General features: G+C 42.4%; 1 protein-coding gene across 2 annotated transcripts in view; it reads right to left on the minus strand.

Moving 5' to 3' along the window:
- Nucleotides 1-17,010, minus strand: part of bcar1 (BCAR1 scaffold protein, Cas family member) — an 87,671-nt gene that overhangs the window by 35,949 nt on the left and 34,712 nt on the right. Inside the window, exon 1 of one of the 2 annotated variants that reach the window (XM_079162383.1) lies at nt 7,417-7,634. The exons of the other annotated variant lie outside the window; for it this stretch is intronic. Within the exon in view, the coding sequence (XP_079018509.1) occupies nt 7,417-7,428 (12 nt within the window). The 5' untranslated portion in view covers nt 7,429-7,634. Of the gene's footprint in view, nt 1-7,416; nt 7,635-17,010 lie in introns of those variants that run through there. 2 annotated transcript variants of the gene reach the window in all.

Consider the following 17,010-nt stretch of genomic DNA (forward strand, 5'->3'; position numbering starts at 1 on the left):
TGAGTTTGACAACCCGGACGACGTCTCCAAACGTTTCTGTAACTTTCCGAAACAGACAATCCAGCGCACACTTTGGTGTGTGGAGGTGAGAAAGTGGGCTGGGTTTGATCCTTTCATGTGTGCAACACTATAAATGTCTTCCGGTAGCACCATTACATCCGTATCATAAGGACATTGTGTCTCTGTGGCGCTCAGCTTTTTACTCCCCCTTCCATTGGGACCATTCGGAACAGCCATAAACACTTTTTGACTTTCGACGGGTTCAGTCTTACGTGCTATTCCTGTTTGTTCAGCATTACCCAACTACCCAAACTACTGAGTTGCATTATGGGAAATGTAAGATCCAGTGAGACCAATGCAAGGGACTAAAAGTAAGGACATTGACAAGAATATTCTCTCTCGCAAGTCCTTCAACTTTGTGGAAATGCAATGCTAAGACTGCCCTTTACAGGCCAACCTCCTCTGGTAGATGTCCTTCAGTGCCTCTCTGTTGGGTTTTACTGAAGAAAAGGGTTCTAAGAGAGACCTAAAGCCTCTTTCACACATGCACTGCAGCTCTGAAATGATCCAGACATTACCTGAGGGAGCTGTGTGTGAGAACGCAAATGACCGAATCAGTTGAAGCAGGCATTAAATGGACTTTACCCTGCCAGCTCCCTAGAACCAAGTTCATGCAATGTCCGATTGAGCCCATATGTGAATAGAGCCGCTCATTGTCCGAAGAATTCACGGCGAGCAAGTGGGCGTGTTGATGCCGTTTCAATGCACGAGGAAGAAGCCAACAAAAATGGCGAACCGGAGAGATGAAAAGATTCAGGGACTTTTATCAGTGCCAACGCCGAAGTCGTCAAACAAAATTAAGGTACGGCAAGAGACCGGCTAAATGGCTGCGATGTTTTTGGAGTCATGGCCAGCCTCCTGCAAGCTCTACCCAGGCCCCACCCCTTCATATTCCCAGTAGGTGAGAATGCGTCTGACAGGGACAATCTCCAATCTCTCACCGGGCAACTCCGGTCAATGTCTGGAGAATCAGGTCCAGACATTTCATACGAGAAAACGTCTTAAGTTGGTTCTGTACTTGGGAGTTCTTTAGTCCTCTTGAGATTTTCTGGGAGGCGACCCTCTCCAAATGATCCCTGAAGGCCATCTAAAAGGTTCCCTGGAAACCTTTCATTTTGAAGGTTCACACGATCAATACGTCAAATTATAAATAGACATGCATGTAATAAATCTATCTATACACCTCTTTAGCACCCGTTGGTGCTAAAAAAAACGTACAACAAAATCCATCTTTTCCAAACAGCCCCGCAGCTTTATGTGCCCCGCTAACTGCTAGTTAAGGCTGTAGCTTTAACGAGTGATGATCCCTGCTGAAGAATTCCTGCCTTCGGGCTATGACTAACAGCAGAAACAACAGCAGGGATTGTGTCGCCTGGAGCACAGGATAGGCTCACGTAGGCGTGGCCTTGAGTGTTGCTTAACCTGTTGAGAGGCAACGCTGGTAGGAACTTATGAATAGCTGCCAGGCACACACAAACACACACACAAAGATGGTTGGACAGTTCAAAGCACCTCCTCCTTGCGCAAGCCACAGCCAGAAAATCAGGGCAGAAGAATCAAAACATGTTACACAAGTAGAACTGCTTTTGCTTTGGCTGGGATTTGACTGAAATACAAAGCAATTCATCTAAAATGTGTCACCTTAAAACTGGGATTTCTATCAGACCGAATGGCATCTTATTTGGAGTATCGAGGACCACGATTGTAAAAATCACCTTGTAAAAATGACTATGTGCGATACACAACAGAAGATCTGAATGTGCGTCCACGGAGCTGTTCACACCTGTGTTTAAGGGCTTCACTAACCTGCACTTACACAGGTAGCAACGACCTGAAGCTAAACCCAGCTGACACACCCTCTGATCACTGACTGTGTATGTCGGTGGCAGAGAGATTACAGTCTTTATTTCTCTGCTCAAAACACACTTATGATGAAGTGCTGAAGCCTTCATCTTCACGCTGGAATAAAAACGTACAAAACGCAGAAGCTCAAACTCACTGTGACATGAAGCTAGACAAATAGCATAAATGCATCAATATTTAGTATTGCCATATCTCTCCGCAGAAATGCTGGGGCAAAACAACCGACCAAAGGTGTGCGGTTTAAAAATGGTTTCACAACCACAGGGGTGTAAATCTCCGCACTGGTGAACTGTGACACTTTGATCACTCACATAAATCTGTTGAGAAAGCTGCAGCTGAGACTGCAGTGTTGACTCTATGATTCAGCACTGAGCAGTGGGGAAAAACATGCAGTGATTCATAGCTTGTTGTTTGTCTGCTAACTCTACTCAACTGTACCGTGAAACCAAGGGCAAAAGAAATAACAGTACACTGAAGAAGACTTCACATATTCTAGTTCTGAGACATCAGCGAGAAAGCTCACTGTGAAAGACACGCCCTTCATTTTTCAAGGTTTCGTGTAATGTGCAATTTACAAGGTGCAAACACTAAAGCCTCTTTCACACAAGCACTGCAACCCTGAACTGATCGAGACATTACTGGAATCAGTTGGAACGGACATTGAAAAGACTTACCCGGCTAGTTCTCCAGTACCAAGTCTGTGCAATGTCCGATTGAGCGCACGTGTGAAAATAACTGCTCATTGTCCTGAGATTTAAAGCAGAGCAAGTGGGCGTGTTGATGGCGTTTTTATCATGCAAAACTGAAACAAAACTGAATTCTGAGGGGTGAAGAAAAGATGTAATTTACACAAAAACGCCAACGACAGATTCTAGGACTTCTGTCGGTAAGGGCCGACATCGAAATCGTCAGACAAATTCAAGGAACGGCAAGAGACTCGGTTGTTTATGACCAAATCCCGAACCGACTACGTGACCGCAGGGTTTTTGCGTCATGCCTCATCTCTTGCGCGCTGTAACCCGATGCAACCCCTTCGCTTAAACCAAATAGAGTATTTACAGTAAATGAGAACGCATCTGTTGTGTGCTACATGTGTGAAATAGATACTCCAACAATGTCCAGACGCGTTTCTTCAGAGATTGTCTAGAATGGCCCTTTATATGAGAAAAGAGCTTGAGTTTGATACTCCTCAGTCTGCCCTTATATTAATCCTTAACAGGTTAAATAACTTGATTTAAGGTATACTTATGCTTAGCCGGTTTCCAAAGCTAGAAAAAGAAAAGAAAATTGAGCCCAAAAAAGTAACAATTCCAGCTACCTTGACTCTATTTATTTGCGCCTTTATAGAGTTATAGACAAACCCAGTTTTGTGGAATTTGTAGGGATTATTTGTCACCTAAAATGCACATCTTTTCCAGTTTTTTATCCCAGTCCCACACAGTAGCAAATCTACCCTGCTGAAGCCACCGTTTGTTTCCACTTTGCAATTTCTGCAAAAAATCACAAATGAAAGAAAAATCCTGATACTTAAACAATTGCTGAAAAATGTGAACTCGCAATTTTCCTGCTAATTGTAAAGCCAACACAATTCAACACTGAGAAAACAAGCTGACCTATTAATGACTGAGGAAAGTAAATTTGATTCACTCTGTTCTCGTTGTGGGATGTGACTTCTGACTACTAAGAATGTTGATGTGCATGGGAACCTTCTCTCTAATGGGCAGTCCATGACCAGCGCGGTATGAGTCAGTCCAGAACAGGACAAAGCCTCGTCTTTCAGCATTGGTCCCAAATCTCAATGTGTCTCAAAGACACTGCAGCATTCATTGTCCAAAGGGACTGGGGTCACTTATCTGGCAGATTTCATAGACTCTAGAGACTTGACGTGACAGTACAATTGTCTTTTTGAAATTTTTTACACATCGTTGGTTTGGATTAGTCATTGAAAATATGGGATGTTGGGTGTCCTGGTGTCCTAGTGGCTTACGGTGCAGATCGTGTAGCGTATTTCACCAATCTTTCTCTCGCCTATAGTACACATATATATACTGTATATATATATACAGTATATATATATATACAGTATATATATATATATATACAGTATATATATATATATATATATATATATATATATATACTGTATATATATATATTGTGAACTGATTCATGACCATGTTAGTTGTTGTTGCCAAGTCTCTTGTAAGCCAAACAGGCAGAGCACCATGTGGTGCAGAACACTTAGAATCAATCCATTAATCAATCAATATAAATAAATTATTTCTTTGTTTTGGTTTTTCAAAAATGCATTTATTTCTCCCCTCTACTTATAGATCTGAGCTTTTAAAACAGCGTAATGGATCAAATTAGCTCACAATTTAGTCTGGCCAGGAAAAACAGAGCTTTAAGAAGTGTGTACATCTGACTGTTAACCCATAACATGGTGTTCCACGTACCAGCAACAAAAACAAAGCCGGCTTTCTGTGAAATTGACTTTTTATATACATTTCTGTTGTGAATTGCAGTTGAGTCTGGGTCAGGTTGGTACTGTTAGTTGGTTACTTGTAAAACATACAATATTGAAATTAAATTGTATACATAATATATTTTCAGACATTTTTCAATCAGGAGGAAATAGTGGGGACTATTTTCAGCGGTGGATTAATCTACATTGAGTATTTCTGGCAGCATGACGGTGTAACTAGTGAAGTTTTGTGTCACCCAGTGCACAAACAAAACTCATTGATGTGTTTTCATTGTTTCTGGACAACAATGGAGCTCTATGGCACAGAGTTTTAATCAGTGGGTAGTCTATGTTACAAGTCTGTTTTATATTCAGACAGATGATGCATACAAGTACTTGTCATGGACAGCAATATGAGTAGAAAGCTATTGGAGTGGTCCTCGTTGTGTCAGTACACATTTCTTTGTCCGTGCATTTCTCCTGACTCACTCACTGAGTCATGGAGACCTGGCTTACAGCAGGAATTCCATTCTGTCTCCTGCATGAGACACACACACACCAAGTTGTTCTGGCTCCGGTGATTAGCTGCCCCCCCGCTACCAAACCACACACATACAGAGCCACCGAACACGGCCATCTTTACTTAAAGCGCGCACACACAGGTGTCGCCCATAAAGTCAGTCAGTCACTGGATCGGCCAATCAGGACACAAGTCAGGCAGTAAAGTTCTGCTCTATATTTACACACCTGAAAACCCCAGATCCTGACTTTACCGCACAGTTTGACCCGGGACAGACACATGTGCAGTCGTAATGCGACTCATAGGTGCCAGAAAACGTCACCCAGTGGACGGAGTCACCTCTGACCCACATACCAAGGGGTTCTGGGACGCGGCACAGAGCACCTGAAAAGGCTTTGGAGATGCCAGAGACAGTTTTGGGCCTCAGTGATCAAACTAAACAACATAACAATATCCATGCCAGATGGTCTTTATCATATTAGATCAATACCTGTATGTAACATTTATATGTTAAATAATAACAAATGACAAAATATGTTCTTCTGAAACATATGCTGGTGTACTGTTCAGCTGTAAAATGAGTTTGTGACCCGGCGGCCATGTTGAAAACACAAACCGCCCACCGACTGGAGCAAACTTTCAGAATTTACAGCTAAAAAGTAACTAAAATATGTTTCTGAAAACATTTGAGGCGAGAAATCAGACAATGCAGTTGATCGAGGCGCTGCTTGGGCTCTGATTTTACTTTGGGCTCGGTAGAATCTTGCAAATGCCATCAGGAGCAGTAAAGAGAGGCAGATGGACCGGATTCTTTTCACACATTATCTCACTTACTGCAGTTTGAGGGCAAAACAAATGACTGGAAGTTATTTGTATTAAAGTTACAGATGGTAGTGTAAGTGCTGTCTTGAAATCTGTATTGTAATAGTTGTAGCAGGAGATATTTGATGCAATAGATAAAGATGGAAAGAAGTTACGGGCCCAATGGAGAGATTCAGTCTAACCTGAACTGGTGATACAATCCTGATCCTCAAGTGTCCTTGTTGCCATGCAACATGCCTTTTCTTTAAAAGAGTTATACAAATCACAGATCTTATTTTATTTTAACTCAATTCAGAGCTGAATACAGTTAAGCCAATTAGAAGTGAAAAATTGATATTATAGTGAGAATGAGCTGACGCAACATGGCAGCGTTGTGCAGTCAATGGGACGGCTTTGACATGGCTGCCTCTGAGCTCCACCACAGTGGAGTCCTATTTTATATTAATTACACGCTAATTACTGGTGTGTAATTACTCGTTACACACAAACACACACACACACAGCGATCTGCTCCACAGTATTTCACCGTCGGCCACATTCCTCACTGTGTAGTTAGCCCAAACACACGCACACACACACACACACACACACACAGTGCTATGACATGAGCAGTGAGGCCAACGCTGACGCAGAAGCCCTTCAAACAATAGCAGAAAGGGCTTCAGGACTGTTGCTGCCTTTTCTTTTCTCTCCCTCCTCGCCGAACCATTATTCTCTCCCTCCAGTCAAGATGTGCCCCCTCTCCGTTAGACTAAATCAATGTCATATTCAATCCTCGCACATATCCTCTCTCTCTCGCTCTCTCTCTCTCTCTCTCTGCTGCTCTTGTTTTTCCTGGAGCATATTTTCTTCTTCTCTTTCAGCCTGCCTCCGTCTCTGTGGCCATAAAACCTTCATTTCTCTGCACCTTCCTCTGAGTCAGCAGAAAGACAGACCTCTGCTCTCCATCTCTCTTTTTTCTTTCTTTCTTTCTTTTTGCCATAAACCGGACGACGGGGCCTACGCTGTGTTCCCAGTCTGCAGCGATGCGTTCAGGGAAGAAAGTTTAAAAGAAAACATGCAGGACTCAAAGGTCACACACCTTTACTGAATTCCACCTTCTAGTATGCAGATGCCCTGCCTCCAAATGCCAATTATTTCACGTTCTTTTCTCACAACTTATTTTGGATTTTGAACTAATTTGCACTTTGAATTGATTTTGAACTGCCGCTTCCATTTCGTTCCTATTATATTCAAAGTGTTTAACTTAAAAACTCTTTTCATACAAAACAAGACACCGAGAGATAACTTGAGGAAAACCAGGAGGGAGTGTTATAAACTTGTTTTCCCCTTTTGGTCTCTGTGCATTCCTTCACAGGACAGCCAAGCGTCCTCGACATGTGTATGCTGACTTGAACCCGTTACCACACGCACGCGCACACACACGCGCACACACACCCCGCTGAGAGCCAACAAAAGGTAGGAATCCACAGAGAAAATGTTAACTCTCCCCCCCTTCACATTTCCCTTTTCTTCATACTCAAGTCCCCCCCCCCCATGTGCACAGCTGGGGCATAGCAGGTCCTGCTAAAACACTCTCACTCACTCACTCACTCGCACACACACACACACACACACACACACACACACACACACACACACGCACGCACACACGCACGCACGCACACACACACACACACACACTCACCAGATAGTTCATTTTGTCCCTGCTGCAGTGGGGCGGCTGTGGTAACTCCGGCTGTAGCTCAGCCCCTGCCAGACACTTTCCCAACTCGATCCTTTTTTGTTTTTTGTGTGAAGAGTATAGATCCCAAAAAGATCCCCCCAAAAACTCCTCCAGGTCTCTTCCTCCGCCCTCCTTCCTTCCTTCCTTCCTTTCCTCCTATGTCCTTCTGTCCTCCCTGCTTTTCTCCCCTCCCTCTGTGTCTCTCCCTTCGGTCTTGTTCGGTCTTGTTTTCAGTAGTCGAGCGGATCCCGACACATTCTGCCCGCTCCGTGATCTCACACGGCAAGAATGAGACTGCTGCTTGGCTCCCTCTACCTCCACCCCGGTCGCCCCTTCTTTCTCCCTTGATCTCCCTCTCCCTCTCTCTCTCTCCTGCCTGAGGAAAAGAGGGAGGCGCGTGTAACCCGACACGTCACTTCCTGTTGGATCCTCATATTCCCTCTATCCAGACTGGCCATTGGCCCGAGGAGCCCCTTCTCATGCAAATAAAGCTTTGCCCTCCCACTGTCCCTGCTTCCCCCTCTCTCCCTCTCTCTCCCCCTCTCTTCCTCTCTCTCCCCCTGGCTGTGAGAGACTGTCAGTGCATTGGAATGCTGCTGAGACACACACACTCACTCACAGTGTATTGCAGGAGAGCATAAGACAACATGACCTCAAGTGTCTTCAACCTCAGGTTGGTGGTCCTTGCCCGCCTTAACCCTCTGATCTCTGTGGCCTTCTCTATGGAAACAGCACAATCGTGGGTAAAAGTAGCGAGAACTCAAGTATGTCTTTTGTGCAAAATAACAGTTATCATGCCATCAATTATTAACTAGAAAAAAGTGCAAGTTGAATTTCTTTGATAATTTATCTTAAATAATTGGAAAACCATGGAATCTATATATCCAACAATTTTCCAAGTGTCCACAAGTATTATTAATGTTCGGTAAAAAAATGGAGGCTCCACATGCTTTATATATTGAGCTATTTACATGTTTACAACCTCTACTTACAGCCACTCCTGTTCTCTCCTCAATGCTCTGTGTTTCACTGAATTTCTTTCAGTGAAAAACGAAAATGTAATGTTTTTTACAGGATTTGGTTTAAGCAAACGGTTTAGAATAAAATGTTTTTGAAGGAATATCAAAATGTTAAGCTTTGTTTTGCTTTTTCTGACAGAAGTGTTTGTCACACATGATGTGTTTAAGGACAGTCAGAAAGATAAAAATCTGATAATAATGACAATTTTACAGCTTCTGGCTGTGATAAATGGTGTAGTTTTGGTAATTGTTTGGAGAAAATATGGTTTTCAATCCCGCTGGCGGGTTTTTAGGTTCAGAGGGTTAAATAGCTGCTAGCTAACCTGAAGCTGCTCCAGCGCCGTACTCGGCACAATCACTGTGAGCCGTGACAACAGACCGTATAAAAGACAATCAAGCCAATGTCAGAAAAGTTCAGCGACACTATATTTACAGAAATTATAATAACATGAGAAATTTAATAGCCAATACTAATACCACAATTCCTGATACACAATTCGAGACCACGGTAAAAAAAACAACTATGAACACTTAGAGCTAGTGTAAGGAAGTTTAACAGCTCATAAATCCCTCTCGAACATCTATTTCATTTTGCTGTGAAAATATCTCCTCCACACAACTGGATTTATTCAAGTTCCTTGCCAAAAACGCCATTTTACAAGATTAGATTTGAACACTTTATAACGTCGCACAAATTCAGTATTGAGCTGGGTATAGTGATGGCACGACTAAGTTAAACACACAGTATATATATATATATATATACACACACACATACACATATATACATACATATAAATACAAATATACCTACATACATATATACGTAAATATATACATATATATAAATATATACATGTATATACACATATAAATAGACAATAGTCTTATACTTTTAGGTTCATAAATGTACCCAAATTCACAAATTCAAGAGATCTTTGCCAGGAGGAGTGAGGAGTCGGCAGTTGGTGACGGTATACAACATTCAATCCAAAAAATGATTCGGCTGATTGGTCCAGTAATATGTGAGATTAGCCTTGGACAGACGGACATATACACACGCACTCACAAACAAGATTGAACACAGGATCTCCCCACAGGCTTAAGCCTTGCAGAGTTTAAAACATGAACTATGTTATGAGCTGTTCACACAAAGGTTTGAGGCTTACTACTTTATACCTGCGTTAGTATCTACATGTCAACAAATTGTTGTTGGACTATCATGAGACAGGAGTTGATGACTTTCCTAACAAGTCAATATCAGTACTAACCACAACCCCCCTCACACACACACACACACACACACACACACACACACACTCGGGTCACGACCCCACCTTCTGAGGGGTCGTTCACAAGACAGTGGAGGAGCTTGTATTATTTTCTTGTTGATCTTGTTGAGGGAAATTTCTGACTTTTACAACCAGTCAACTGGTTCCTGAGGCATGTCAGCACTAAAATAGATTCACTTAAAAACATATTGTTCTCTATGGCCTTCGACACCATGCCGAGTCAGCGTTTTCCAGCACCACTGAAGAAAAAAAAAGATGATGTAGGAGAGATTTGTCCGTTTTTTCTGGGGTAGTGTTTCAGAGTGAAGGGTGTAGTTTGAGTAACAAAGATCTGGGAACAGACAGGAAAGATTGCTCAAACCTACAACATCTAGGCAAACTACACTGATAGTCAGAAATAGTAATAGTGAGATACAAATAAAACACACTGGTAGACGTTGATTAGGGTTGGGTCACGAGTCAACTAATCTCTGTAAACAGAAATCTGCATGAATACAGAATCATAGGTTCTGGTTTCCAGCTGTAGTTTGTGTAGTATTGACCAATCAGGTTTGAGCAGGGTTTGATTGACAGTCCGTTTGGAGAACAAAAAGAGGCGGGACGCATTTGTCCGAAATGCAATCTCGGAACCCACCGGCTATCGTCTGACGACTGTTTAGCTTTTGATTGGTTCTCTCAACTCCGAACTCCAGTCTCGAGTCTTAAGTTGCTAATCGGACTGTAAACTAAGAGAAAGAATGATTTGATGCGTTGTAGTCCCTTGGCAGGTCACAACTAAAACATGGGGCAGAATGACAGAACACCACTAAGCAAACTAGACAAACAATATGGTGGTGTGAATATCTTATGAAACTTTTGGCCTTCAGTATTTGCTGGACATTTTCTTCTCGGCCGAACTGTGTGGTGAATGCTGATCCTGCTGATAATGCGATGAAATGATCAGCACTGACTGCTCTGGACGAGCAGACATGCACAGTCCAATGAGTAGCAGCAATAGTGTGAAAGAGCACACAGTGAATCTCGGCCCAAGATCTTCTGATACGTGTCAAGTTTTTGCAGAACGTTTTTAAATTCGATAAGACTTCTTACAGGTATGTGTAGTGATATGATGAACGGCCTCCTTGGTGTAATAGGAAATCTAGATCCGCAGTAGCTGCCAAGCTGCTTTTAATAGTTTTGGGACAAAAATGGAGCTCTATGGCACAGAGAAATAAGATGGATCAGGCTTTGGATAAACACACAATACTTGTAAGAAGAATAGGATTCATTGGTGGTTTGGCTGTGCACATGAGATTTGTTGACAAGAAGAACATTTCTGAATTTAATTCAATTTCATTTGTAAAGCCCAATAACACAAATCTCAAACTCACAAATCCCTGCATGGCTGCAGCCTCAGCCCGACAATCTACAAAAAGTTCCACGATTCTTAAAATACAGTCGCAGCTAAACAATTAGCTAAGCGATTAGCTTTAAGTCATTAGCCTGTTCTTATGATCAAACTCTGTATGGCGTCGCTAACGTTACCTGCAGTGGAGGACGGACGGCTGCTCCACACACAGTAGAAAACTGAACATTTCTGCATATTTATGTTCTGTGTGTTAGTCACATGTTGTGATAAACTGCTGCTGTTACTTTTCTTACCTTTTGAGGGTTTTATTGTGTTTGAGACGAGAGTTCTCAGCATCTACTGGAGTAAAATGTAGCCACACTCTGGATCTTTTTCTTCTCTCTGGCATGATGTGTGTCTCACGCTGTACTGATCTGGAGTCAGTGTGTGTGTGTGTGTGAGTGTGTGTGTGTGTGTCAGAGTAAAGCACGACTCCACCTCTCGTTCAAAGACACAGAAACAAAGAGAGGAGGTTTGCAACACTTATTTTGTTCGCGGAGATCTCACTCCTTAACTTCTAAAGTGCCGATAGCAGAACCGTTAACTCCAGAATTGATCAATACTCCGGGTATTTACTACTGTCTTATCGGTTCCCGTTTAGCACAGAGTTTCTGGGGGCATTTCTAACGATGCTTATACTGTAGCTCCCAACTGTCAACAGTGACCTAAGAAGTGGACATCGTCACTATGACCATTGGCATGTGTACTATTACGATTTTGAAGCATTGAGTTCGACATTTTGGTCTTCGCCATTTTGGCTTTCTGTAACCAGAAGTGACACGAGAGAGTCACATTAAGTACAACTGCATGCCGAATAAGACATTTTTAGGCAACTAAAAGGTTACAATTAACTTCATTGAATTAAAAAGACTGTCGCCCCCTGATGGCCATTAGAATGCAAGTTTAAGGCTCTTCTGCATTGGCTTCACGTTTCAGAACTGGAAGTTGCCACCTGACCAGAACTGACTTGTTGTCCAGATATTCCGGACCTTCCTATACCTTCACTGTTTACTGTATTTCTGCTCAGTATGAATTACACCACTTTTGTTGGTCATTTGGAATACATTTATCAGTAAGATGATTGAAAGGTGAAGAGGTCCGTGAGAGGTTTAGGAAATGAAGCATGGTTTCTATCTTTTGGTAGTTTTGCCTGTATCAAGTGTAGGATGTCCAAATATGGCCATGCATACCCTCTGGTCCTTGAAGCCTCTCCTTTAATATTAGAGGAACAGTAGTTACATTGTGTTGGATGCTGACCAGCCTGGTGCCAACTATCCAGCAGAACATTCCACACACCTACACACACACTTTACCCTCCGTGACCTGGGCACTGCCCTCTCTGACCACCACACTCGACAACAACAGCCTCTGTCAAGCTGACCTACAAGTGACAAGTGCGTGCCACACACACACACACAAGAACAGAAAGCAGTCATTGAAGATTTAGCGATGTGGGTCAATGTCAATCTGAATATGGTAATGGGCCCTGCTGGGGAAGTTGCTTCGGGAACACTTAGTTTCTGTGTCTTCACTCACAGTTCAGGTTAAGCACGATGTGTGTCTTAACTTCTGGACCAAAACGAAGATGGAAAACGGACAACCAAATAGCCATGATGTCTGGCCACCATCTTTGTTTGGGTTAAGCAATGATGAAAAAGTATCTTTGTAGAGGGGGGGATCATAAGAAATGGACATAGTTACTGTGATGTCACCCACTGGTTTGTAGATCACGGTTTTGAAGCCTCTAGTTAAGTATTTTGACCATCTTGTTTTTTGGTCGTCGCCATCTTGGTTTTTGGCTGTCACCATCTTGTCAGCCATTGGTTTAGGGACCACGGTTTTGAAGCCATCAATTTTGTCCGCCGTCTTATTTTTTTAAAACCAGATGCGACACGAGAGGGTGGAGCTAGGTACGACCGAACGCTGTTCAAGATATTTTTAAGCACCTGAAGTTTTACAATTAACTTTAATGAACTGAAAACTGAATTGAAAAAGGTAAGTAAGACAAAAACACGGACAACTCCTGGACCGGGCAACGTCGTGGTGGCGATCAGTCAATCACAAGGTAGCCACGCCCTAAAGCATACTCTGCTTTATGGTCTGTTTGACTCTAAATGGACCATAATTTACTAAATGAACATCATGCTGTATTGAAGAAGACTTGAAACTAGAGATTGAGACCATAAACTCATGTTTACAATGTTTACTGAGGTAATAAATCAAGAGAGAAGTAGAGTCATTTTCTCATAGACTTCTATACAATCAGAGGAGTCGCCCAATGGTGGTCATTAGAAAAAAATCAAGGCACTTCCGCATTGGCTTCACTCTTCAGAACCGGAGGTTGCATCGTGGGTGGAATAGAAGAGTCTTATTTTATATTAATTTTATGACTCCTTTGTCAAAACCAATGCAAAAATATCAATGCAAACCACTTTCCTGTTGGCAGTGTTCTAATTTATAAACCATCATGTAAATATGAAACCTGGTTTCTGGTTTATCCAAATGGATTTTTCCAGGAGAAAGCCAATTTGTAAGTGTAACTAGGTTTCTAATTTGTTATTTACATGTGAGCATGAAATTGTCAGTTTTTGAAGTGGGTTCTTGACGACAAGTATGTTTCCATTGTCAGATTTTCCTTGTACTGTAGTTTTACTTTCCTTCCTGTTAGCTGTTGTATTGTATCTCTGGAAGAACCTCAAATGTTTAAAAAAAAAATGCCGACCAAGACTACTACATCAGCACTGCATTAAAAAAATGCAGCCCCCTCATTCATTTCAATGAGACCACTGCATTGATGCAGTGTAAGTACTGGCACAGAGTTCTCCAGCAAAACAAAAGGCATCTGGCCCCAAAAAAAAGTGAAACCCGGTTCAACTCTTGCTGCAACAAACACAATGTCATGTCATACTTAGGAGCCAAGAGAAAATGTTTTTAAACATTTTTTAATCTAAAGCCTTTATCTGCCGATGCGGATGACGTGCCGATATTATCGTGTAGATTAAAACCCCATCTTAAATAGAGTGGAATCAGATGAATGACTGTGTGTGGATGAGCATCTCTGCATTCTCACGCCATTCAAATGGTTAATAACTTCATTGACCCCTGTCAGCTCTCTGCTCTGGTCCAGCGGCTGACGCACCCACACACACACACACACTAATTGATGAGCTTGGCGAGAGTGTGTGAGTGTGTATGCGTAGGACTGTGTGTTCATCATATAGGCTGATTATTATAACAGCGAGTGATCTCTCTCAGCCCTCCGAGCACAAAATACAAATGGCTGCTCTAGGGTGAAAAACCTCGTATGTCGGATATTTTAAATGTTCATGAACCGTATAATATCTCCATAAGCTGATGACCATTTCCACTTTGTAATGACTGTGACATTTGGTACCAAACATTAGAGAAGATATAATACACACACACGAAGAAGCATAATAGGATTGGTGTTTGTCCCGATATGAGATTAATTTCCTGAGACGTTGTTAATACTAGAATTCCATTGTCGGGTTGCGTTTGTGGATCCAGCTAAAGCACCCAGGAGAGCGGACAGACAGTGTGTGAGCGGTGTGTCGTCGGGGCTGGGAGGGCGGCTGCTGCTGCTACACCTTGTGATCATTTGAATTTCCTCTCCGTTCTTCTCTCCGCCGTCTTAAAAACCTGATGAGTGTTTTCAGAGCGGTGCGGATGTTAAAGACCCCGACTACTGTAAACCGCAAGGATTACTTCCTCCTGCAGTGGGAGGAAACAACAGGTTTGTAAACGTGTGTGGAAATAATATCCTTCCATATCCTACTGTAATACATCACTGTGGGACAAGGAAGCCACACACACACACACCAAATTACCCAAAGGGCTAAATGAGGATTCATCATTGTCATGCTCTGAATCTGGCTCTAACCTCTTCGAGAGTGTCTATAAAATGTCCTCACTTGACTTTCTCAATGTTTTTTTTAGGTGAGCGTAAATGCGCTTTTCGAAACTGATCAGCAGATAAAAGTAATCACAACATCCCTATAAACTAGGGGTGTAACAATAAACGGATTCGTATTGACCCGTTCAGTACGAGGCTTTCGGTTCGGTACGCATTATGAACCGAATAATACGTTTGAATAATACTATTGTTTTTGTTCTCTCGGTGGAGCTACTGCGCTTAACATGGCAACCCTTCGGACACGCCCACCACGGAAGAACAACATTGTACTGGTGTTCTAGGAGGCACGCTACGCTAAACTAGCTTAGCAGGAAAAACAACCGCAGCACACATGCTACAAACTCTCCCCGCAGCGTTTAGGCAGTAGTGGGCCATCAGGGCCAGCAAAGCCTTCTCTGCTGGTCTAGACAGAATCACAAAGTTATAGCTATTTTATAATTTTTCATAAATACACTACATCTATTATCATTTTTTTCCCCATTATCTTATTTTCTCATTGCACAGCTACTGTCTTCCTCAGTTGCTCTGCTTCCAGTGCAGCTTGTTTTAAGTAGAGCTTTTATCCAATCAGATTTCACCTCTAGTCTCTAGGTAAGCCATACGTGATTGGTCAGTGGGCTAGCGTGACATGTTGGGCGGTGACAATCCCAACATCTGCTGCCTCTGTGGAGCGGACATTTTCAGCCTCAAACGCATTCAAACGTATTCAAGAAATACAACTGGGGAGGCTCGACTGTCTTCACTGGCGTCCATGAATCGAGAAGGACTTCTTACTGGAACTAAAACACACGGATGTACTGAACAACCGTGAGATTAAACTCTTTATTAACAAAGAAAGGAGGATGGACTTTGTCTTTAAATAGTGAACAGCAGCTCTGGTAAGTCAACTGCTTTTGTTTTTACATCTGCGGTAGCTTTAATATGCTTGTTTATATATTATTATTTGTACAACTTGTTTTTATGAAGATGGATTTTTGTTTGGTTTAATGTGTGATAGGAACCATTGTTACGTCCAATGTTGCGCTGGGGACATATTTAGTCGGTGCCAGTGTTGCCAACTTGGCGACTTTCTCGCTAAATCTGGCGACTTTCCAAACCCTCTTGGCAACTTTTTTTCTCAAAAGCTACTAGCGACAAATCTAGCCACTTTTTCTGGTGTTGTTGGAGACTTTTCTGGTGTTTTGACTCTGACGTGAAAGCACGTACCGTTCTGCACTGGTGCTGCCGTGAGCCGCCCCAAAGCACTCACAGGCGGTAACTCTCATAGTAGCCTCGCGCAGCAGTCCCAGCTGTAGTCAGAGAAGAGAGGAGACACACTCACGACTGAATGGAGATGAAGAGACATGTTCTTCAGACACACCCCCTTGAGTCTCACCAGCGAGAATTTGGCATTTGTTTTTTTGCTGTATTGAAAATCTTACTGAACCGTGTTACCATTGTATCGTATTGAACCGACACGAGAATATTGTGAACCGTTACACCCCAAACATTAATGTATTAAAATTAAGTATATACTGAAAACCCTAAATAGTGTTTACCTCCTCACAAATAATAAGTGTGATCACTAGGGATGTGCATCTCCATCACTGAGGCCGATACGCATCTCCATGCATTGGCAACGATACGATACATTAAAGGTGCATATGAAACATGAGTTTATGGTCTCAATCGCTAGTTTCAAGTCTACCTCAAAACAGCATGATGTTCATGATGCAGTCCAAATATGGTCACTTCCGTTCATTGGTTGCAAAAAGCCAAGATGGCGACGGCCTAAATGCCAAACTCAACGCTTCAAAAAAGCAGTCCACAAACCAATGGATGACTTCACAACGACTACATCCACTTCATATACAGTCTATAATATGAGGCAGCTTCCAATGCAATAAAACACTATTCAGCCATATGACGATGCGGTGCCATTCA

This window comes from Pholis gunnellus (genome assembly GCF_910591455.1).
Source record: "Pholis gunnellus genome assembly, chromosome: 7".
In the NCBI taxonomy this organism is placed as follows: domain Eukaryota; kingdom Metazoa; phylum Chordata; class Actinopteri; order Perciformes; family Pholidae; genus Pholis; species Pholis gunnellus.